General features: G+C 48.6%; 1 protein-coding gene across 2 annotated transcripts; it reads left to right on the forward strand.

Annotated features, from left to right (window-relative positions):
- The first annotated feature begins 6,172 nt into the window (after positions 1–6,172).
- Positions 6,173–22,449, forward strand: flz (transmembrane serine protease filzig). 2 transcript variants are annotated; one of them, XM_002138613.4, is made up of 8 exons: positions 6,173–7,261; positions 15,949–16,991; positions 17,163–20,208; positions 20,668–20,854; positions 20,933–21,117; positions 21,192–21,307; positions 21,377–21,496; positions 21,574–22,449. In XM_002138613.4, exons 1-8 carry the CDS (start codon positions 7,057–7,059, stop codon positions 21,736–21,738), a joined length of 5,067 nt encoding a protein of 1,688 aa, XP_002138649.4. In that variant the 5' UTR covers positions 6,173–7,056; the 3' UTR covers positions 21,739–22,449. The 2 variants fall into 2 exon arrangements, with proteins under 2 accessions (XP_002138649.4, XP_033234020.1); XM_033378129.1 differs by lacking the exons at positions 20,668–20,854; positions 20,933–21,117; positions 21,192–21,307; positions 21,377–21,496; positions 21,574–22,449 and adding an exon at positions 20,395–20,608.
- The last annotated feature ends 257 nt before the right edge of the window (positions 22,450–22,706 follow it).

Genomic DNA, 22,706 nt, shown 5'->3' on the forward strand with positions numbered 1-22,706 from the left:
ATCGCTCAAACTGTCTGCTCCTTGCACGAAATTGTATGAACTGGAATCCAGAGATATCTTTGTCTATCATCTAAATAACGGAAGTTAGCCATAGCAGAGGAGTCTGCAGCCACGACGTACACACACACACATACGCAGTGAAGAAAATTTTAATTTTATTTTACCACACATTCGAAATTTTGTTTGTTTTTATTTACATGCGCGCCAAACTAAATAGCTGGCAACTCTATTCAGTATACGTATACGTATAATTACGATACGTAAAATGAACGCTAGGTGTCGCTTAAAGACATGTAGTTAAGTTGTAGATGTCATGTAAAAGACTTCTTCAGCAAAACGCATTTCTGTCCGATTCATTTGTTATACATCTACATCTGTCTCTCTTTCTCGCCCTTCTCACACCAGCACCAGCCGTTATTTCTCAAGTCGATTCTCGTGTGTGTTCTCCCCTTTCTGTCCTAATCCAAAACTCTGCTAAAATTCAAAAAGTCTTACTTTTGGGGATACATCCGCGTAGAAGCCCCTCGTTACACACTTAGCCGCTATTGGAATTCCGAATGCATGAGACGATTCACACATTATTTGGGCAGGTGCCACTGCCACCGCGGCCAAACTGAAAACTTTCTTTGCTGGCCAGCCAGCAACGATAAAGAGTAAATAGAAAAATGTTCAACATTTTGTTTTGCATATGTAAGGCCAGAAAACGAAAATGATTAAGTATGCCAAACATGTATCCAACGATCAGCAAACGAAGGTAAAGTAAAGACAATGCAAAGGAAATCAAATAAAATATTGCGACTTTTGAAATTTGTATCCCTTTTGGCAGTTTTTCTTATAAGCATATTGGTCATAATTGCTTATGCTTATTGAACAACTTTCTGCGAAGACTAGCTATTCCCAGCAGACCGTCATCACATCCCAATTCTATAAGTTCAATGGATCCCAATTGTAGGGGATTGTGGAGCTGGCTGGACCCTCCCAGGGTACCCAATAATAAATAAATTAAAATATTAGCTAGTGCTAGTTGATCGTGCCCTAATATTACACGTATCTGCTGTTTCGCTGATCGTGGCCTGCAATTACTGACTTTTGTCGTGGTACTTTCGCTCTCGGTTGATGGCTGATGGCTGATGGCTTATAGTTGTTGGTCATTTGCATATGACCCCCTCGGACACCCGCTGCCCTCCCGCGGACATATTTTATGGCGTGTGGGAGCCCCAGTGCGTTGCAAGTACATGCCGCGGGATCTCTTGCGGCAGGCATATTATAATTTGTACAGACCTCGCGTACCACGAAGGGGTCATGCGTCCAGATTATGATCGGCTGCGGCACGACCATTCGGTCCTTAGTCACTTTTGGATAATATGTTGCATGAACTTTCACATGCGATTCGTGCTCGTAATGGTCTTCGAGATTAGGGGGATTCGTCAGGCGATGATCCTCTGCTGCGATTAGCTAACTGAGTTTAATAGACTTATAAGCCATAAATATGCCCCACTCGAGAGAAAGTGAAAATTTGTGGTGCCGATTTGATCTGCTTTTGGGCAGGCGCGATTTAGCCTGACAATTTGAATTAATTCGTCAACAAATTGGCGATTGATGACGCTCGATGTCTTTATTTATGGAGGGACACCGCTTTACGCTTTATGCAAGACGCCTACCGAAATCAAAGTGAAATTTTTGATGGACTGACATAATAGACATTTGCTAAATTATACGATATTGTTACAGATGTAGCACATTTGGGCACCCTGTTGGGGGCTTTTGCAAATGATGGCCAAATGGCCACAGCCAAATCTAGAGCATTCCCATGGAAAACGAAAGCGATGAAGTAACGGCTGCCCCAGGTGTCTCCAGGTGAAGTGTCTTGCATTTGATTTCTATAGAAACGTTGCACAATTAAAACGCTTGAAGCATCATCAAAAGCCGCACACACCACCAGCGAATGTGGGGGCGGGTGTCAGTCAGAGATCAGCATGGGGGCATGAAAGATGACCACCAACCACTGTACCTGTGCCTGTGCCGAATGCACAATGACGATTTTCAGACTTTCCCAACGCACCAGAAGTACAATGGAAATTTCTTATTTTTCTGGCCAAAAGATTTATAGGAACAGTCGCATCGCCCCTGCCAGCAGTCAGCAGCCACTTGAGAAGCAAACAAAAAACGAAAGTCCAAGTGCTGCCCAAGATCAACGGCAACAATGATCATAAAAAATCTTTCTCCAAATACAGATCCATGGAAACAATTGAAAAGTACTTTTGGACAGTGTTTTCCTTTTCAGTAACGGGGCGGGGTGGGGGAGCCCCCGTTCTGGCGGTCTGGCACAGGAAAACTTTGGCTCCCAGAAGACACAGCCACAACTCTCTCACCTCTCCCGATATCGCCCAATGGAATCGCACTACAAACAAAACCCTTCTCGAGATGATCATTAATTTGATGGCTGTGCGAGCCCATTTGAAACGTAACCCCTAGGAAATTACTCCTCATCCGGTAATTATTGGTTTTGGGTCTGTTTGTCTGTCTAACTGCTTCAAGTCTTGATAGATCGATCGATAGACAGATCTTCGGCTCTTCAATGTTTTTCGGATGTAGCCAGCGTCTTCAGACGGCTCCCGGTCCCAAATTGCTCTGTGCCGGCTTCCCCCTGACGAATGCCTATTGTATATGGGCGTCAAAATGATGATTCAGTTGGTTGATGATCCAGCAGGGTGCTAGCCCCTGGCCCTAACTTGAACCCGCAATCCTCGCTAAGCCCTACGAAAGCCCCAACATTCTCCCTTTCCCATCATCCCAGTCCCTTTCCAAAGATTCAACAATTTATGGTCTTTGGCCTTTCGGACTCCATTGGCAAGCGGTGGGACTCGTCGCCACCACAAGAAAAGCGAAGGTATTTGTGGATTGAAAAAAAGAGAGAAGTCATATTTTAATTTCCAAGCCAGCATTTATCAACAAAAAATATTATGAATTTTCCGCCTTTTTCTCTCTCCGCATCTTTCATCTTCTAAATGAATTGTTTAGTTTCGCTTTCTAATTAATTGCATTAGCCCCGCCGCGACGCCTACACAAAGCGTTTTCGATGCCAGAGCGTTTTCCCTTTTTAATTTTCGCCAATTAAACGGACGCCCCACAATCAAACCTTGATTACCAGCGAAAAAAAAATACAACAAAATATATATAAAAAGGCCATAAAAGAAAATAAAATAAATAATCAATGATGACGGAACTCAAGCGGTAATACCACGGGGTAAAAATTCTGTGAAAGGTGCAAAACTTTGATGGAGTGCGGGGCCTAGAAAACAGTAAAAATGGGAAAAAAGCCCACCTAATGAAGACGAAAGTCGTTGCGCAAATGGAATTAAATTAAAATGGCATCAAAATGAAATAATAGTGCAATTAGCCCGAAGCACAGGCTGGCCAAAGACCATCGACCACCAACAAAGCCATCGCCAAAGAAATGCCAAAAGGGAGACGTATTTCATTGGCCGCTCTGCGAATGCTCTTTCGATGTGAAGGAGAGTGGCAGAATATTCCAATACATGAAGGGAGATTTATGTACAGGCTTCTGGCAGTCGCAAAGAAATCATAAATAGAACCAATGAGTAACCAAAAATAAGTATACGGCCTTTTAGAGGTATCAGACTCGGAAATCATGCAGTTCCGAAGGAGGTTGGATAGATTGTGATTCAATTTCCAGAAGAATCGCAGATAAAAGGTATCTCCATCACAGAGCCGACAAGAGTGTAAGATGTTCCGGTTTCTCCTCCTCTTTTGCAACTATCGTATCTAGCAAGCCCCCTATCATAGCGAAGGCACTCTTCCTGACCCGCAAACAAGAGCTTGCCAAAAAGTTTCGCCCATTTCTCTAATCGCTGACTTGTCTGCGACTTTATTGAATAACATTTGCGTAATTAAATGTGTGCGAAAAGAAACCGAAATTAAATCATAGGTGTACCCTGGGCTTGCCTTCGAGCGGTGAGTGGAGGAGCCGGCGACGACGACGACGACGACGACGACCCTTCTTTAGGGGCCGTTGACACGCGCTAATTGAAAGCGCAAGTTGTCATCCAGCGATTTGTTGACCGTTTTTCGGGGTCCACTGGGGGAGCCGCTCCTGCTGATCGCTAACGTGTCTTACATTTGCCCAACACACTCATTGCCTGGGAGTGTGTGAGTGTCATTTGTACTTGCTGCTGTTCGCCGCTGCTCACTTTCATTTGTTATGCTGAAATTTCTTTTCTTTACTGTGTTCGCCGGGGTCTTGTGGCTGTTAGTGGGCAAACATGGCCGGCGACTTGCTAAAAGTGAAATTATTGCCTTTTCAATTAGTCACAGATCCCGAAATACCCAACGATCAGTGCAAAATCCGACGCTGGGAGGCCCGAAAAAGGAAAGTACCTTCAACCCAGCCCCAACCGATGATTGGACCCTGTCAAGGCGCCCTGTGCTTGTGCTGGGCTCAATAAATCATCGATTCGGGTCGACGCCTCATTTTGATTAATTAGGTCTTAATCCAACAGCGATGCCCAACGATCTCAGACAGTCCGGAGACTGAAGACTGAAGACCGAAGACCATTGACCATCGAGCACCTCACAACAGGCCGCCTTTATAGACCTGATGGCTTTCGCTTTCAATCGCCGGCGCTGAAAACAAATTAATGGCAGTTAATAAGCTGTAAACCAAAAGCAAATTGGCAATACGGTAGGCGTTGACAAGCGTTTGGGTCTGGCCCTAGGCCGCCCCCCAGATCCATACGTCCGCTGGAGCCTTCACTTTTTGATCGTTTCTTGGCAGCTCTTGGGAATTCGATTTCTCACACTTTGCCGATCAATCCGATAATCGATTGATTCAGCGCCAGCCGCCCCCCTGCTGGTATATATTTTAATAGGTTATCATCGGAAGAAATGCAAAAACCGAAATCAAGTGCCAGGGCAATTACATGGGGAAGTTTTTGTTGATTGGATATTTTTTCGCATGGTTAGACCCTCGGGACTGTCGGACTGTGTTATATAACCCCGTCCCCCCCGTCCCTTGAAGCTAACCAGATTGGCGGCGGCGGCATCGTAAACAGATATCGGCGGAGAATGAATGGTTTTGAATATTTCATCATTTGCGCGGATCGTTGGCAGAGCTCTTGCCGTTTGTTTAAAGTTGGACCCGAGTCTTTGTTATTCTTTGTTTTGGCACCTTCTTTTGCGATATTTATTGTTTGGAGCTGGGGCTAGGACTTGGACTGGGGTCTGCTGTGCCCCGACGAATGGAGTGAAAGTGTTGGACGATGGTCGTCATCGTCGCCTAGGAGGGTCTTTGTTTTAGTTATCTTACCGTTGATTATGCTAAAATCATTTAAAATCGTTCATAATACACGGCATTCGTGAGTCCGATATTCCAGAGAGTGTCGTAATATCCATTTGAATTAATCATGGCCAAGACATTCTCTTCTTCCCCCTGAGAAAGACATCGCATTCAACCCCAACTGGTTCTCGACAAGACGCCGCCACCCACGCCCACGTGCCCGGCATGCCCGATCGTAGCTCTCGAGACGTTTTCCATTTCAATGGCCTGACCACAAGAAAATAAACAAAAAAGTTTGCATACAAAACCGAAAAAAACCGAAAAAAAGTACAGAAAAGTGTACAGAAAAAACATTAAAAACAAAAAAGAAAAAAAACTGCTAAGAGCGACAACAATAACGAAAGTGAAATTCTACAGACAGAAAAAAAAAGATCGTGATGGTGGAGCCGTGTCCACGCTTGGCCAGCCAAGTGCCAGCCTTTGCTCGAGTGGTGGACCGACCATTATAATAGCCCGGGCCTATAGCCAGGCCCAGCCACGACCAGCCACGACCAGCGCCGGATTTTCCAGCTGTGTTGCACGTACGAGTACATGTGTTGACAAAGGCCGCGCCGAGTGAAATTTGGGTCAAGGAAATGCCAAACGACAGGTTGGGCCTCCTGCCACATGGGCAGATCACCGTTATTAGCAGTTAAGTTTTGCCGGTAATTTTGCGAAGCGATAATTGGCATTCTCAGGCTCCCGCTCAGGCTCCCGCTCAGGCTCGGGGGCCGATAACCCTGCTGCAGATTCACATATCGGTCAGGCGAAAGCTCTGGCCATCTCTTCCGAGGTGCGATAACAGCGAGCGACACTGTTAGCGCTCTGTAAGCGGAGCGCTCTTAACCGCAAGGCCGCGCTGTAAACCGTTTCAGTTGAGTTCGAAACGCGCACGCGTGCAGACGAGAGAGCGAGACCTGGGCAAAGAAAGAAAGAAAGCAAGCAAGCGATGAAAACAGGAATCGGTAGCACCAGCAGCACCACCATCAGCCGTTAAAGAAGCAGACGCCGAATTAGAAATGTTTACCATTTAAGCGTCGCTTAATAGAAATACTCTCACGTACGAGCCGCTCTCTCAGTCTTACCCAGTCTCTCGCGATCGTTCGCTCTTTCTCTCTGCTCTGCTCTGCTCTGCTCTGCGGCTGAGTTAAAGTGAAAGTTTTCCACACAAAAGTGGCGAAGGTCCGTTATCTTGGCCGCTGCACGGCGACGGCCGCACTAACTCCCAATCAGACACACGCGGAGCGTTCAGTTGACCGGACGCACACGGCTGGCCATGGTCGAGAAACTGCTGTGAAAGAGATACGACACTCCCCCCCAAAGAAGAGACTATACCGTCGCGTTGTGTGTGTGCTTCAGCTCTGGGTTTTCGTTTCGGCTCGAGCAACTGTAAATTCGCCAACGAAAGCTTTATTTGTTCAAGCAAAGTGCGGTCAAATCACATATTCGTAAAGTTCTCGATTCTCGAATCGCGAATCGGTTCGGAAAAGCGCGTTCGTTGCCTAAGTCGTTTGGCTTGGCTTAGCGGTTCATTGAGGGCGCGCTGTTACGACACGACACCCTTGTGTGTGTGCGTGTGTGTGTTTTTCGCACTCCCATTTCGAAATTAGAGTCCGAATCCGAGCGAATACTATAATAAGAATAAGCCAGAAACGGTCTGGGCTAGAACTCCCCGCCAGTGTCCAGCCAGCGAGCCAGCAACCAGTGAGCCACCAACAAACATGTTTAAGTGGGTTACGCCGGCCTCAGCGGCGACATTGTCCCGCACAACAACAGCAGCAGCGTCAACCAGAACAGCGTCAACCGCAACTACAAGAACAACAAGACCACAACTACTTTCCATCGCTTTAACAAGTTTAATAATAATAGTCGCATCATCTGTGCCGACAACAAGTGGATTTAGATCAATTGAAACGAATGGCGGCGGTAAGTGACAGACAATTTAGTTTATTGAATCGAATGGAATGGAATCGAATCGAATCGAATCGACTGTCATCGAAAGAAAGAAAGTTAAGCACACAATAAAAATGTAGAATTATGGCAAAAGAAAATCAATTTGCCAAATTGCAAGCTCATGTCGCCGCTGTGCCACTGGTTGCCACTGACAAATCGAATCGTGTCAGTGGCTTCCACATCACTCCATTGAGTGAAAGCCTGGCCCCGGTCTTGGCCCCGGTCTCGGCCTGGTCGAGTTGACAATGCGCCCAACAACATAAACTATAGTATGCCTTTGTGCCAATAAATGAATCAGAAAAACTTTGGCACAGAAAACTCTTTTGCTCATTCGAAGTGCGCTTTCCACACTCCACGCACTTGGTTCCACAATTATTTGGTTCGTTTTATGCTACATTACGGCCACAAAGCAGCCCCAACCGAGGCACAAAAGACCTACAGATGAGCCCCACACCGCACTCTGCTCATATAGACAGACTGGCGGACAGACTGGCGGACAGACAGAGACATCGACTTTCCTTATGACAGTTTTTAGTGTTTGTTTGTTTGCTCTTCAGCTGCGCTTCGTGTTAATTGCTCAAGTCATTTTGTCGATTTAAAAAGTGAAACAAATTTCTAGAGTGTCAGGCTATTAGCTTAAATCGAAGCCACTGGCACAGACCCAACCCAAACAGAAGTGGATTGAGCTCAAAGACTTGGCAAACACAAGAAGCACTTCCCTTACACTCAACCAGAAACAAATGAAATCTTTCAGCACTCTGGCTGTCTTGTACGTACAATTTCACACAGCATTACCATTTTTTGTACATCATATAATGTTTTGTAAGATCAAGAAATGATGGCCCATAAGAGAATCTTTACGAAGTGAAATCAAAGCAGTATGCCTGCAGTCATTATGCCATCCAGTGGAACTTGTATGATACAGGTGGCAAATAGGAAAGGAGTTGAGGAGTGTCTCCCAGTTTGGACTTGTCTTTCGCTGAATTGCTCTTTCCAAAAGTAGCTAAAGTAAATAATGATTATTCATATGAAATAGCTGCACTCCAATCCCGATTCTTTGACCAGACTCTACTCGTAGTTCTGTTCCTTTTATGGACATGGGAACTTCTGTATAGAATGATCCAAGCATTTTCCGATCTATGACTGTAGTTCATTATCTCTATGCAAAAAAAAGTCAAGAAAAGAAAATCAATGCTTCCGTTTGCCACATCCACATCCCAGAACTCTGCTGCGTCAGTTTGGTGAGGAAGTGAGGCGAATGGCAATCATCAGAGATACAGATGTGCAGATACATCGCGTAGATCGCACGGTGCAAGACAATCGCAAAACAATTTTCAATTTCTATTTGAAGCCAGGCTGGAAAGCAGTTGGATCGATAAAAGAAAACGCGTGCGAAATGAAAATGTCTTGGCCAGCAGCCAGCAGCCGACAGCCGACAGCCAAAGCCGCAGCAACAGTCACAGATTCTGATTGAAGCGTGTGCCAGTTTGTGGCTGGTGCTGCGGTTTCTGCCGCACTTGTCGGCACTGCCTGGAGTTGACTGGAGTTGCGGTAGTTTGAGACTTGGCCTGGCCCGGACCGGACCGGATCGGCCCAGACCAAGCCAAAGCGATCAGGCCTGGGGGAAGGAAGCTGCTGTGAATGGAAGAGTTGATGTTGCAGTGGCAGTCAGTGCTCGGAGATCAGTGCGATGGTTGGACAGTGTTCAGATAATTTCAGGAGCACGTTTTTACCGCTGTCCGATCATCGAGTTGGCCAATTGTTGTTCCACATAGACGATCTCTGCTTAAAAATCAATTCATATTTAATTGTGGAACCCAACACACACACTGGAATTCTGTGTTTATGCAAATTACGGATTCCATAATTTCACATTTTCCACATCTCTCTATTTCTTTCTCTCTCCCACATGCAATTAATGTGAAAGCGACATTTGGACTTTCTTCCGTGCTTTCGAGAGGGCTCTGTCCCCCCCCCCCCCGTCGTGGAAATGTTTTTCCCACAGCCATTTTACACATCATAAAACTTAAGACAATCGCATTAAAACTGTGACAGATCACAGATCATGAGCATCGAGTGCCAAGAGAGCATTTCACCTTACATATGTACGGATGGATGTATGGATTGCGCTTCCTACACCCCCAGCCGCAGCCCCAGTCCCGGCCCCCAACGAAACTATTAGTGCATGTGAACAAAACAGAAACAGAAGTGGAAATAGAAGTAGAGGCAGAGGCAGAGGCAGGGGGCACTCTTTATACTCACACACTCACTCATTTGTTGTCTTCTGGTTTATCTTTTAAGCTCATCAGCATTGTTTCAAGTGCTACTACTCGTACTCGTACTCGTATTATTGCGGAGGGGGGCCCATGCCCATGGCTGATGCTTTGGCCACCGTTTGGCTATCGACACAGAGCAGTTACAAATTATCGGGTCCGTTGGCAGAGCTACGGAAAGACAGACAGTCGGACAGTCGGACAGACTTCGAGTGCCGTGTTATGGATGCGTTGTCTAACAGGAAATACTCGGGCAGAGCAGACTTCAAATTTGTTTTGACATGTTTGGCGGTGAAAGTGAAATTCTCTCTCTCTCTCTCTCTATGTCTCTCTGTCTCTCTCTCTCTCTCTGAGTTCCACAGACGATTGCCTCTGTGTGTGCTTCCGCCGCATGACAGCACAAATTCCTTGGATGGAAATGAAGAAAAGGCATTACTGTACTGCTGGTCCATACATTCGTTACTGTCATTGCAGTTTCTGCAGGGATTTTCCCAGACCCTGCTTGGGTATCGATCTAAATGCTTTTGCCAAAAAAAAAAAAATCCAAATGATGTCACTTATTGCGGCCAAGCACAACTTTCACTGTTCATTCACACCGTTTTATATGCCCCTTTCATCGCATTTGATATGATATTCAACAAATTGATTGCCAAAACATTTCCATTTTATGGGAACCCAATTTGATTTATCATCACAATCGATTGTGGGGCATTGGGGAGATAGATAGATTTCATATTATGCCGAATTTTCCACAAATTGAATTTTACTTCACTTCCCACATTGTTGCATTGCCTCAATGTGTGTGTGTGTGTGTGTGTCTATGGAAACGGATGCCCGGAGCATGACCTGGCAAAAAGTGACCACGGAAGAATAATAATGATGATGGTAATGAAAACAAAACGAAATCGTTTTGTGCATAACACTAGACAGTGGGGACTACAGACACGGAGACGGCCAACAAATGAAACCTGCCTCGGAGCGACATCCAACATTGTACAAGTTTTGAGTATCCCATACCCCGCCGTAGAGCTCGGTCTCTGTTCTGTTTCCTAATGCCAGAGGACGGCCCGCCACAGACAACCTGTTGGTGGCTGACACCGTGTGATTACAGCCACAGAGCCGTAGAGATGCCCACGTGAGAAATGGTCGATCATTGCTTCACTTAGCCTTAAACGGTATTCTTCTTATGCTTCAGCACGAGTCCATGTCCATCTCGACCACAATTGACCACTTGGTTTAACAAACAAAGTGAGCAACTTGTAACTTGAGCCAAACCGCAGTCGGACTCAAGATTCAACAAAGTGGAACTTAATCATGTGCTGATTAAACATATGTTTACCTACGGCTACCTACGAAACATTGAAAGAAAGGAAGTCTTCTACGGGGCAGGCCTCCTGCAAGACAACCCCCGGCTCACTAGCTTCGCTTCAAAGTTCATTTAGATATCAATCAATAGGCGGGTGTGTGGAAAACGCATAGACTCTTTGATCAATTGGTTTATTTTGGCCTACTATGATTTGCACCTTACTCAAAATCGTTACCGACTGGTTCGATGATATCTTATCGCTTGCTCATCTCTGATATCCGTCGGCTTGTGTTGAGTTCTGATTTAGCCACGGGCTGCAGGTAAATTGTAGTTGCTATTAGAAATGGATGCGTAGAATACATACTTACGTATACGGTTTACCACCTCTAAATTCAGGTAAATACGAGTGTGTATGTCTGTATAAAGTCTGTACGCTGGGGGCACTTGCACCATTCACTGTTAGCTTACCGGTCTTTTCGGTCGCACCAGTCGTTGTCGTCGTTGTCGTTGCCGCATTTTATTTGGGTCACTGTTACAATTTACACCGATGGTCGGTGACGGAGAGGGGGGAAGCCAGGTGTGGTGTAGATGCGATGACCAGTTGGAAGACGCTCACGCTGGGAGGCTGTGCCAAATTCGAGAGCGACACCCGATGCCGACGACCCACAAGTCGGAGCAGAGCAGAGCAGAGCAGAGCAGAGCAAATCAATGGCAACCATAGACGTTCCAATTTTATGTAATTGTAATTCAAGGTGGGCTCACATCCCCAGTTCCCCAGTTACCCATCGCGGTCCCATCCCAAAGCTCCTTCCCAAGCTCGCGTGCAAATCGGTTGGAGTTGGTTATATAGTGCATGCCACAGTCCAATTCGCAGAGAGCCTAGTAGAGCATGCAGCGGGTTATGTTTATGCTGATGATGCCTCGAGCTTCCACATCGGTTGTTGTTGTTTTTGTTGTTGAACAATTCAATTACAATGTGATTAATAGAAATGTTTTGTTGCGGATCAGCTGTCATGTGGAGTGAATATGCCAACGCCATCGGATACATCAAAACAGCAAAAACTTATCTAAGCCTTCAAAGGTCAGCAAAGAGCGAGAAACTTTCCATTTCTCTCACGCAAAATGGGAAAACTTCTTGCGTGATGACACCGCAAAATGGCCCCATACAAACGCATGTACACATTTATTCGCACGTAAAGCCCATTAAAATAAACACACAAAAAACAAAAAAAAAACATATACATATTTTGTCCGAGAAACTGCACTCTCGCCATCCGATCCGACGATAATTAGTAGCCCAAATCAAGCGATTCATGAAAAGTAAACAGTTTTTCATGGCTTTTGTCTAGGAAAAGTGAAATTAGCCCGGGCTGAATGCAGAGAGATGTTTTATGTTAATTCCATTGAAAAGTGACATTAGGTTAGTTTTTTCTTTGCCCATTAAGTGGCATATTTCTATGGTCAATAAGTCGTTAAGGTTTTTTTTCCCCCATCAGACAGTAAGACAGTAAGTTTCTCTGATGAATTATTGGATGGGAACACCCCACCCCCACATCGAACTATTCGATTTCACTTGACCCAGTTCTGTGCCACGATCCTGCATCGGTTAATAATTCGTGTAAACGTTGCCCGATAACATTTAACACTTTCTCAACGCAATTAGACCAAGATTCATACGTTAAATGCCAAATTGACCAAGATCAGATCTCAGTAAATACACAACAACAACAGCAACAACAAAAGCAACAACAACAACAACACGTGGTACTGTGCTGCCTGCTTCCTGTGGTCCGAAAGTTTAGGCTGTTCTGTTTTTTCTTTCTCTCTTTCAGTCTCTTTTTTTTGCCAGTCTTGGGCTAATTGATCGATAATAATTTTCCATTTTACCGTTGAAGCGCCTCGTTCGTTTACATTCTTGAAGTGCTTCGGCACGTCGAATGCTTCGCCAAGAAAACGAGTTCTACGAAATCTCAGAGCAGAGCAGATCGGATCGGAGCTCTCTTTTCGTCTTTTGTGGTCCAGGCTTCGGTCTTTTCTTCTCTTGCCTTGTCTCCGGTGTGTGTGTGTGTGTGTGTGTGTGTGTGCAGCAACATATTCATGATTTAATTAATTTCCATTCGGCTCTGTGCATAAATTTTTAGTGCACCCGAACAGCGAACGGACGACGGACTACTCCGTTGGTCATGCCCCAGGGCACCGCCGGTTGTGACACACTGAGCAAGTGTCTCTTGCTCGCCTGATGCATGCAACAAATTTCGGCTATTGGGCCAATTTCCTTGCATGATTAATGGCATTGCCACCAAGTCGGGTCGCTCTCCACTCCCCTCTCCTTTCTCCACTCTCCTCTCTTCTCTTGTTGCCCGGCGTTGGCGATGGGAAGACAAACTTGTTATCTCATTTTGCAGCTGCTTCCTTCATTCGCTTTTAAGCACCGAAAAAATGTCTTTAAGCGGCGCAAAATTATTCAGGCGTTTGACACACTTTCGTTCTCCCGGCCAAGAGCATTGTGTGTGTGTGTGTGTGTGTGTGTGTTACCGGCTCTCAGGTGTGGCAAACGAGGCATGCCATCGATGCTGTAACCTATTTTGCATGCATCGTTCGCGGTTATTACATTATTGCATTTCATGACGCACCAATTAGGGTCAGAGGCAGCATCCCAGGGATCGATTGCTCAGCATAAGAAGGCGTTAAGTAGTCTGTGGTTCCCGGCTGGCACGTACATTCCGTATCCACGGTGTAGCCAGGTGCGTGGGCCCCGCCCTCTCTGATTTTCGGGCATCGTGCCTGGATACCCATTAGCATTCTTTGCATATTTGAGTAGAGCTGAGTGTTTGCCCCTATATTCCCAGTAAGTGATGTTCTTTCTTATTTATACACTCAGAGAATAAATAGAAAAATAGTGAAATTAAATAAAATTCACTTTCACTTCAAGATAAATGACTTAAAACGTCTTTTGTTGCCACTTAATAATTAATAAAAATACTTTAAAATATACTATAATAAATTGGTAGGAAATATATTTAATTGAAATGTTTTAAATATATATATTTTAAGTGGAATATTTTCATATTACATTTGCTTTTTACAATTTCCACTCTCGGCTTAAATCTATTAAAATTTCATTGCTTTTTTCTCCGAGTGTACTTTTCAATTTTTTTCTTTTGCGAGTAGATCAAATAAACTATGCTAAACTGCATAATTATCGCTCTTTTATCGTGGCTGTGTTCACATCTATCCATCCCGTCCTTCATTAAATCAGAGCTATAATTAAGTCTGCTCTGCGGCTGCGGCTGCGGCTCTGTTAGCTCTAACGGTGGCTCTCTTATGTCGTACTCGCTCTCTCTCTCTCTCTGTTAGCTCTGTTAGTTACAGATCTCTCTGTTAATGGGTCTAGCTCGGAGAGCTTTTGTTTGTGGACTCCGTCCCCGCCCGTGGCAGTTTCCCACGTCTCTTCTCTTCTGCCAGGCCCTCTCGCTCGGCCTTAACGATTTGCGGAAGAATACTTAAGAGCACTTGAGTGTCTAATCATAAAAAATGCGAAATTTCTGCAAATAATAAAGCTGCAAGAAAGATGATTATTATTTTATTAGTAGACGCCGCGCGCGCCGTGGAGCAAACAAAAACCCACAAAAACGAAATCGTTTTGAGAGATGAATGAACAGCAGAGGAAAAGAAAAGAAAAAGCCAAAAAACAAAGAAACGGAACAGAAACAGAAACACTATCACTTTTTCTCAATTATGCATGTACATATTTTGACTGTTATTCTAATGGAGGTTTTTGCACTACTTTTTGCCAGATAGTACCTCCACTTGTCTTTACTTTCACTCGAGTTCGGTACAACACGACACGATGCTACGATGGCGTTACGTGCCCCGCATATTCGGCATCCATGAGTCGGACCTCACCGGCTTCGAGACCTTCGAATGCCTCATAGCGTACGAGTAGTGCTCCTTCCTGCGATTTCGTTTTCGTTACCTGGTGATTTTCTTTTAATTAGCACAGAACTAATTGATGCTAAAGCCCCAGAACCTATCCCGCTATTGAGGACTTTGCTCCAGTTTAACGACCAAACATTGACACAGTCCGCGGCGCGCATTGCGATTGGGGCCACAACAGCCGCAAGTGGAGCGTCCGCGAGGTGTTAATTTGTCAGCATAAACCCGTCACAAGTGGAGCACGGCTCGGCTGCTTTCCCACTTCTGCGTTTAATTGCTGTCAAAATCAATTTCGGCCCAAATGTCAAGAGCCAAGAGAATGGCCAGCTACGGCAAATACCCTTTACTTTGTCAGGGAAATGCTACACCACATGGATTATGGAAAGGATGATTATCGAACAACCCAAAGCGCTGCTTAAAGGGTATTCGAAGCTTCGACCTGCATTCTCCTGCACTCTCCAGCACTGGCGGACCTCTCGTCATTTGCCAAATGAGTTGGAAAAACTCTGAAGTGCATTGCACCGGCCCACACCTAGCACCTGGGTCTGGAATGAACTTTGACTGGCAAGTGGTTGCCTCTCGCGGTTCGGCTACCAGTTGGCACTCGTACTCGCAACTTGCTGCCAGCCACTGGAGTGCCAGCCACTTTCACTTGGCTGTGGCCCGTTCCGAGTGGAGCTTTCTGTGGTGACTGCTGGATTTCGGGTTGCTTCTGCAGTCCACAGAACAGGGAAAACGCTGCCTCGCTGTCTTGCTGTTAATTGAGTTTATTAGTTTTTGCTACCCGAGGCGGCTGTTGCCGCTTCGTCTTAATTAGCACCGAAAGAAGCAGTTATATGCCTAGAAATATGCATGCTATAAACCAATAGAAAATACTTAAGATTGTCACTTTCATTGAGGCAACTGCACATTCGCAGCATTTTCACTATGGCCGCCAGTTATAATCCAATCAACTACAGTTGACTGGCCAGACCTGAGCTGAGTGACATCTTAATTAAGCTTTGGCCGGGGGCGAATGAAATTCGGCTTGAAGATTATTGGCAATACACGAAATCTTGATATCATTCCATGAAACTGAAAACATTTCTCTGTATTTCTGGATTCCTTAACTTAACTAATCCTAACCATTTGGTGGCTCTTTGCAGCTGGACGCAAACTGTTTGGCGGCTACCGCATCACCCCCAAGCACTGCCGGGCCACGAAGACGCTGCCCAGCTCCGATCCCCGCGCGAATGGCCCCACAATCTGCATGTTCAATCACGAGTGCGCCCAACGGGGCGGCGAGGTGGTGGGTGCCTGCATGGATGGCTTCCTGTTCGGGGCCTGCTGCCAGATCCCACCCACTCACGAGCTGGCCAGCACTCTGATCAATGAGGCCCAGAACGCCTACTTCCAGCAGCACCAACAGCAGCAGCAGCACCAGCACCAGAAGTTGCAGCAGGCGGCGGAGTCCTCCTACGAGCAGCACCAGCAGACGCTGAACAGCGCTGAGCAGACGGCGCCGCAGCCCTCTCAGAATATCTACGATCAACAGAACCTGAACAAGGTCTACCAGCAGTTGAGCAGCAGCAGCGCCAGTCCCAGCAGCAGCCCTCCCAGCAACAACTACAGCGTGGAGCAGGAGCCGGAGCCACAGCCCCAGCCCCAGCCCCAGCCCCAGCCCCAGCCAGAGCCAGAGCATCCCAAGAACGAGCTTGTGTATGGCAGCAGCACCTCCACAGAGGTATCCACACAGTCGCAGTCATCGTCATCGTCTAGCATTGAGTTCGAGCAGGAGCCACCTGCTCAGCAGTCGGCCAACGAGGTGATCATTCAAACTGATCTCAATGTGCAGAAGGTTCAGCAACAAAACCAACAGCAGCAGACCATTCTGCCACCCACTGTCCATGTGCACAAGAACTCGGTGACCATCAACTCGCCCTCGTCGCCGCCGCAAAACGATGACTTTGTGATGCAGGTACTCAGCACCTTGCCCCCGGAGCATGCCGACGATCATCGCATCTTCTTCACCACTGAAGTGCCCATGAAGATAGCCAGCGGCTTGCAGGAGCAGACCAGCTCCGAGTCCAGCTCCTTCGAGGAGGCCCCGGCCACTACGCCAGCCACAAAAAAACCCACAGAGAAGCCAAAGTCAAAGCCCAAGCCGAAGCCCGTGCCTCAGTTGGCGGAGACCATGAAGCGACCCATCCACCAGCAGCAGCAACATCAGCTGCAGCAGCAGCAACAACAGCAGCAACATCAACTGCAGCAGCAGCATCAGCAGCAGCAGCAGCAACTGCAGCAGAAGCAGCAACAGCAACAACAGCAGCAGCAACATAAACATCAACAGCAACAACAGCAGCAGCAACAACAGCAGCAGCAACAACAGCAGCAGCAGACAGCGAAACCTCAACCTCAGCCGAAGCCTACGAATGTCCACCATCACAATCATCTGATACTGGACGGAGGAGAGTTCACCCACAGCGACATCACCCATCCGGGAGCCGATGCCGATCTCGTCGAGGATCTGCAGTTCTCCACCGGCTACGGACCTCAGCCTGTATACGCGGATCCGCCACAGCAGGTGCAACAGCAGCAGCCGGCAGAACAGAGCTACATCTCCAAGCGGCCAGCAGCAGGCACCACAGTTTCCTCGATCACCACCCACGTGGACTCCATCGAGTCGATCATCCTGCAACTGAACAACACCAGCCATGGACCCAGCTACAATGTCGTCAGCCAGCAGACGCCCTCGTATGGCTATGGAGGCCAGGCTGCGGCTCAAAGCGAGGCTCCAGCAGAGGCGATTACTGCCCAACCACCGCCTCCCAGCTACTACCAGGAGAGCGCAGCCAGTGATGCGGAGAAGGTCCAGGACTACGGCTACACGACCACAATCAACTACGATGCCATCTACGACAAGGTGTCCGAGGAGCAGGATGCCTCCGCAGCCGCCAGCCAGTCGGCTGAGTCGCAAACAGCGCGTCCCGGCTACGGGGAGGACACCTCCGCCGTGTTCGAGGATCACACCATGCCCGCCAATGGCTACCACGATGCCTTGGCTGAGGCTGCTCCCCAGACCTCAGAGTTCAACAAAATGCCCGTGCCGGTCATGGGCGTTGCCTATCCCGTGGACATGTCCTACATGGAGGAGGAGGAGAACGAGGCAGCGGCAGCAGGCGGCTACGGCCAGTTGAGCAGCGGCTCCTACGAGGCGAACACTGAGTCCAACTACCAGAAACTGTCCACTGTCCAAACGGAGCAGCCCCAGCCCATCCCCACCTACGTGCGCCCCACGACCAATGCCAACAAGCCCAATCGTCCCGTTGCCTCGTACATCGGCATGGTGACGATGCAGAACTACAACCAGCAGCAGCAGCAGCAGCACCATCACCAACAGCCATCGGGAGCCGACCAATACCAATCCCAGCTGCCCGCGGAGGTGTCTGTGTCCTCGCACACCACAAAAGTGCAGGAGCAGTACGACGAGACCTCGCACGGCTATCAGCCGCAGACGACCACGCCTGGTTATGCCTCCACCACCCAACTGGCAGCCCAGCTGGCCTCCCTGCCGCAGCGTCCGCAGTACGACAGTGTCCAGGAAGATACTGCATCCTCGGAGCGTCCCGTGCTGATCACGGCCAGTCCCAGACCCCGGCCCAAGCCTAGCACAAAGCGGCCGGGCGTGAAGCGACCCATCAGCCAGGAGAACACCAAAAAGAAGCCACATCCCCAGGGCAGCAGCAGCTACGATTCCGGGGAATCACCCATCACGCACATCCAGATCAAGAAGCCCTCGTCCAGCTACAACAAGGATCAGGAGCCGCAACAGTCTGGCTATCCCAGACCAGCAGTCGGAGCGGTCTACGATCAGACCACCGCCTCGACGACAGTGACCAGCTACGATGAGCCGGCACGTCCGGGCATCAGCTATGATCAGCCAGATCCACCCTCGGCTCCAGCCTCCGCCTCCGGCTACGATCAGCCAGAGGCTCCAACCTCCAGCTACGGGCAGGGCCAACCAGCGGCTCCACTCGCACAATATGATCAACCAGCGCCACAGCCTCAGCCGGAGCTGCAGCCATCCCTGAGCTACAATGAGCAGTCGGTGGCCAGTTCTCCGGGTCGCCAGCCCTCCACATCGAAGCCGATTGCCACCAGCTATGTGACCGGACCCAGCACTCCCCGTCCGCCTGCCACCGTGGACTACCACTACGACAACGTTCCGCCGCTGTTCATGGCCGACGACAAGTTGGACGCGTTCATCCAGAGCACGGCGGAGAATATTGTGGGCTCCACACCGGGCAACTATCAGCCGCCGCTAGTGGCAACTGCATCGACGCCAGCCTACGCACACCGACCCACAAGCAGCAGTGGCACCTACGGAGGCCACAAGAAGCCTGGTTTCGTCCAGATCAATGGATCTCCGAGACCGCCACGTCCGACGGTGCTGATCACGCCCAAGCCCACGGCTATCAACAACCTGGCCTCCACCACGGGGGGTTCGTTTGTGTACAACCAGATAGTGACCCGACGCCCAGGCGGTGCACCGGTTAGCTCCAACGACTTCGAGGATCCTGGCTACTTTGGCGGCAGTCCCGCGCACGTGTCCTTCACGCAGTCCTCAACGGAATCGTCCTACGCCGTGCCCTCCGACGACAAGCCCGCTTTCCCCGGATACTTTGGGCCAACGCCTTCGTATCCGGCCTTCTCGGTGCCCGGAGAGAAGGTGGGCCAGAATGTGATGGAGGAGACCTACACCTCGCCGAACGACTTTGTCAACTTCCCGCCGGTGCGCAATCCGAATCTGAACATGTCCGCCGCCTCCAGCGCCGTGACCAGTGACCTGGATCTCTCCACGCCCGCCTTCGTCGAGGATGTGGTGCTGAAGGACAAGATGCACACGCTGGTCCACAAGCTGGTGGCCTCGCTCCAGGGCAACTTCGAGGCTCTGGCCGACATGATTGACGAGCCCACGGGCAACAACTCCGCCGCCACGTATCAGGCGGGAGCTGGCGCTGGCGGAGCAACCACAGCCACCCGCAAGCCCACGCGAAAGCCCGTAAGAGTGGCCTCCACAGCCAAGCCCAAGGCCACCACCAAGAAGCCCGTGACTCGAGTCTCCACCAAAGCCCCTAACAAGAAGGCATCGGCTAGCAGCACCACCCGCAAGCCAGGCGGCACTCGGCGCACCACCCTGGCCCCCAAGACGACCGTCAGCACCCGGAAACCGGGAGCCTCGAAGAAGCCCACACGACGCGTGAGCAGCACCGTGAAGACGACGACCGTGAGCTCGGCCCGGCCCGCCGACGATGAGATCGTGGACGAGGAGGACGAGGAGGATGTCAATCCGAATCCCAGCGACAACGAAATCGATCAGGGATCGACGCTCAGCTCCTACGGCGGAACGAATGGCCGCAAGATCCGTAAGTGTTGAGTGAATGAAGCATGGACCCGAAACAACTGTCTCTTTCTCTCTCTCTCTTTCTTGTTTTCTCTCGCTCATGCCTATAACCAATCGCTTCCAATCCGAACCCATACCCGATACTCCCGATACTCCCGATACTCCCGATCCTCCTCCCCCATGGCATTTACAATTGTTACAATTTTAGCGCGTCGCAAGAACAAAAGAAGAAACCCAAAACCCGCTTAGATCCCAAAAACCAAAACCCAAACCCCACCTAGTTCTATGCCCCCATCCGTTCCCGATCCATGTAATCGTCCTATATAGCAATACACGTCGTTCTATGCTTTCTCTTTAACACTCCATCTCTCAATCTGAATCACAATCCATCTCTCGATCGATCGCTCTCTCTCTCTCTCGCTGTCTGTCTTGCTCTGAACACTCCCCACTCCTAACCTCGCATTTCACTCCCCATCTACAGAATGCGGCGTCCGACCCCACGTCAAGTCCGGCCGCATTGTGGGCGGCAAGGGCTCATCCTTTGGCGCCTTCCCCTGGCAGGTGCTGGTCCGCGAGTCCACCTGGCTGGGCCTGTTCACAAAGAACAAGTGCGGCGGTGTCCTGATCAACAGTCGCTATGTCGTCACCGCTGCCCATTGTCAGCCTGGGTAAGTTTCCTCCCAAAATCTCCAGGCTCCCCATCCATCCATCCACCACCATCTCATTGCCTTACTTGAACTCTGCAGCTTTCTGGCCTCTTTGGTGGCCGTCATGGGCGAGTTCGATATCTCCGGCGATTTGGAGAGCAAACGTTCTGTTACCAAGAACGTGAAGCGCGTCATCGTCCACCGTCAATACGATCCGGCCACGTTCGAGAACGATTTGGCTCTCCTGGAGATGGACAGTCCTGTGCAGTTCGATACCCATATAGGTGAGTGGATCACAGCACACGCATTTCCATCCCCAGGCCCTTGAACGTTTTCAACACCTATGTATCATTTTCAGTTCCCATTTGCATGCCCAATGATGCGGCGGACTTCACTGGACGCATGGCCACCGTGACCGGCTGGGGGCGTCTCAAGTATGGCGGCGGTGTGCCCTCCGTCCTGCAGGAAGTGCAGGTGAGTGCTTTTTACCAAACCAACCAATAAACCGTCCTTTGAATGCATCTTTTAATGACACGACAACAGGTGCCGGTTATCGAGAATAGCGTGTGCCAGGAGATGTTCCACACCGCTGGCCACAACAAGAAGATTCTCAACTCGTTCCTGTGCGCTGGCTATGCCAACGGCCAGAAGGACTCGTGCGAGGTGAGATATCAGGAGATTTGAGAGGGGGAGGACCATCAAGAGCGTGTGCTAAGACCTTTTTCTACTTTTGCTGACAGGGTGACAGTGGCGGTCCGTTGGTGTTGCAGCGTCCCGACGGGCGCTACGAGCTGGCCGGAACCGTTTCGCATGGCATCAAGTGTGCGGCGCCATACCTGCCCGGTGTCTACATGCGCACCACCTTCTACAAGCCCTGGTTGCGCAGCATAACAGGAGTCAAATAAGGTGTTGCCAGGGGAGCAGCAGTAGCAGCAGCAGCAGCAGCAACATTAAGGGGCAGCATCAGCAAGTGTAAATAGAAAGTAGAGTTTAAAGAGTTGCGGATAATGGCGTGACCCAGACTGTTAAGCATCCACGTCGCATTTCCCATTCTCACCTCCTTCTCCGTGTCCCTCCAAGCCCCCCCAGCCCAAGCATCTATCCTCATTCCATTAGTTTAACGAAAGCGAAACGTTTAACGAAATACTCGACAGATATGTATGTAGATTCAAAGATTCAGATACTTTGAGGAGCGTGTTGCCGGCTCTGTGCCTGTTCGAATACGCGTGCCTAACACTTGTAGAGTCTGAATGAGAATTACTCGTATATTTTAGTAGTTGCACGCTAAGAAGTACGCTAAGAAATATTTATTCTAGTTCTAAGCCTATTTATTTATTTATTTGTAAACCTATTATCGCTGCAGTTTGATTCAACTAAAAAAAATTGTTAATTTTCATAGGCAAATTGTTGTTATGTTCCAGCGAAAGCGAAAACGAAAGCGAAGAGAGAGCGAAAGAGCAAATGTTTTTAGTTCAATTGAATTTACTAATTTATCTAATTATACGATTAACATTTTATTTTTTTACGTTTTATGTTAATTGTTAAGCGAACGAACAAAGCGATGCGAAAAGAACACCCACAAAACCCAATAAACAACAAATAATTATTAGTAGAAATATTTCTGCAGTTGAAGTTACGTGTCCTCGAAATCCCCAAGTAATCTTCTTTTCTACTTTGCACTGCCCTCGGTTCCAATAAAAATCCAGCAGCAAATCCAAAAGCATCCACAGTCAATAGAAAGGGGGGGCAGGGGGTGGATGGCCGGATGGCCGGATGCCTGAGTCTGCTGCAATTTATGTCAGTCCGAAGCCCCTAGAAACTCATTTTAATACCGTCCAAGGCAGCACAGCATCCATTGGAAGTGCCACCTGCA

The sequence above is a fragment of the Drosophila pseudoobscura genome, chromosome 3 (assembly GCF_009870125.1).
Source record: "Drosophila pseudoobscura strain MV-25-SWS-2005 chromosome 3, UCI_Dpse_MV25, whole genome shotgun sequence".
Lineage (NCBI taxonomy): Eukaryota > Metazoa > Arthropoda > Insecta > Diptera > Drosophilidae > Drosophila > Drosophila pseudoobscura.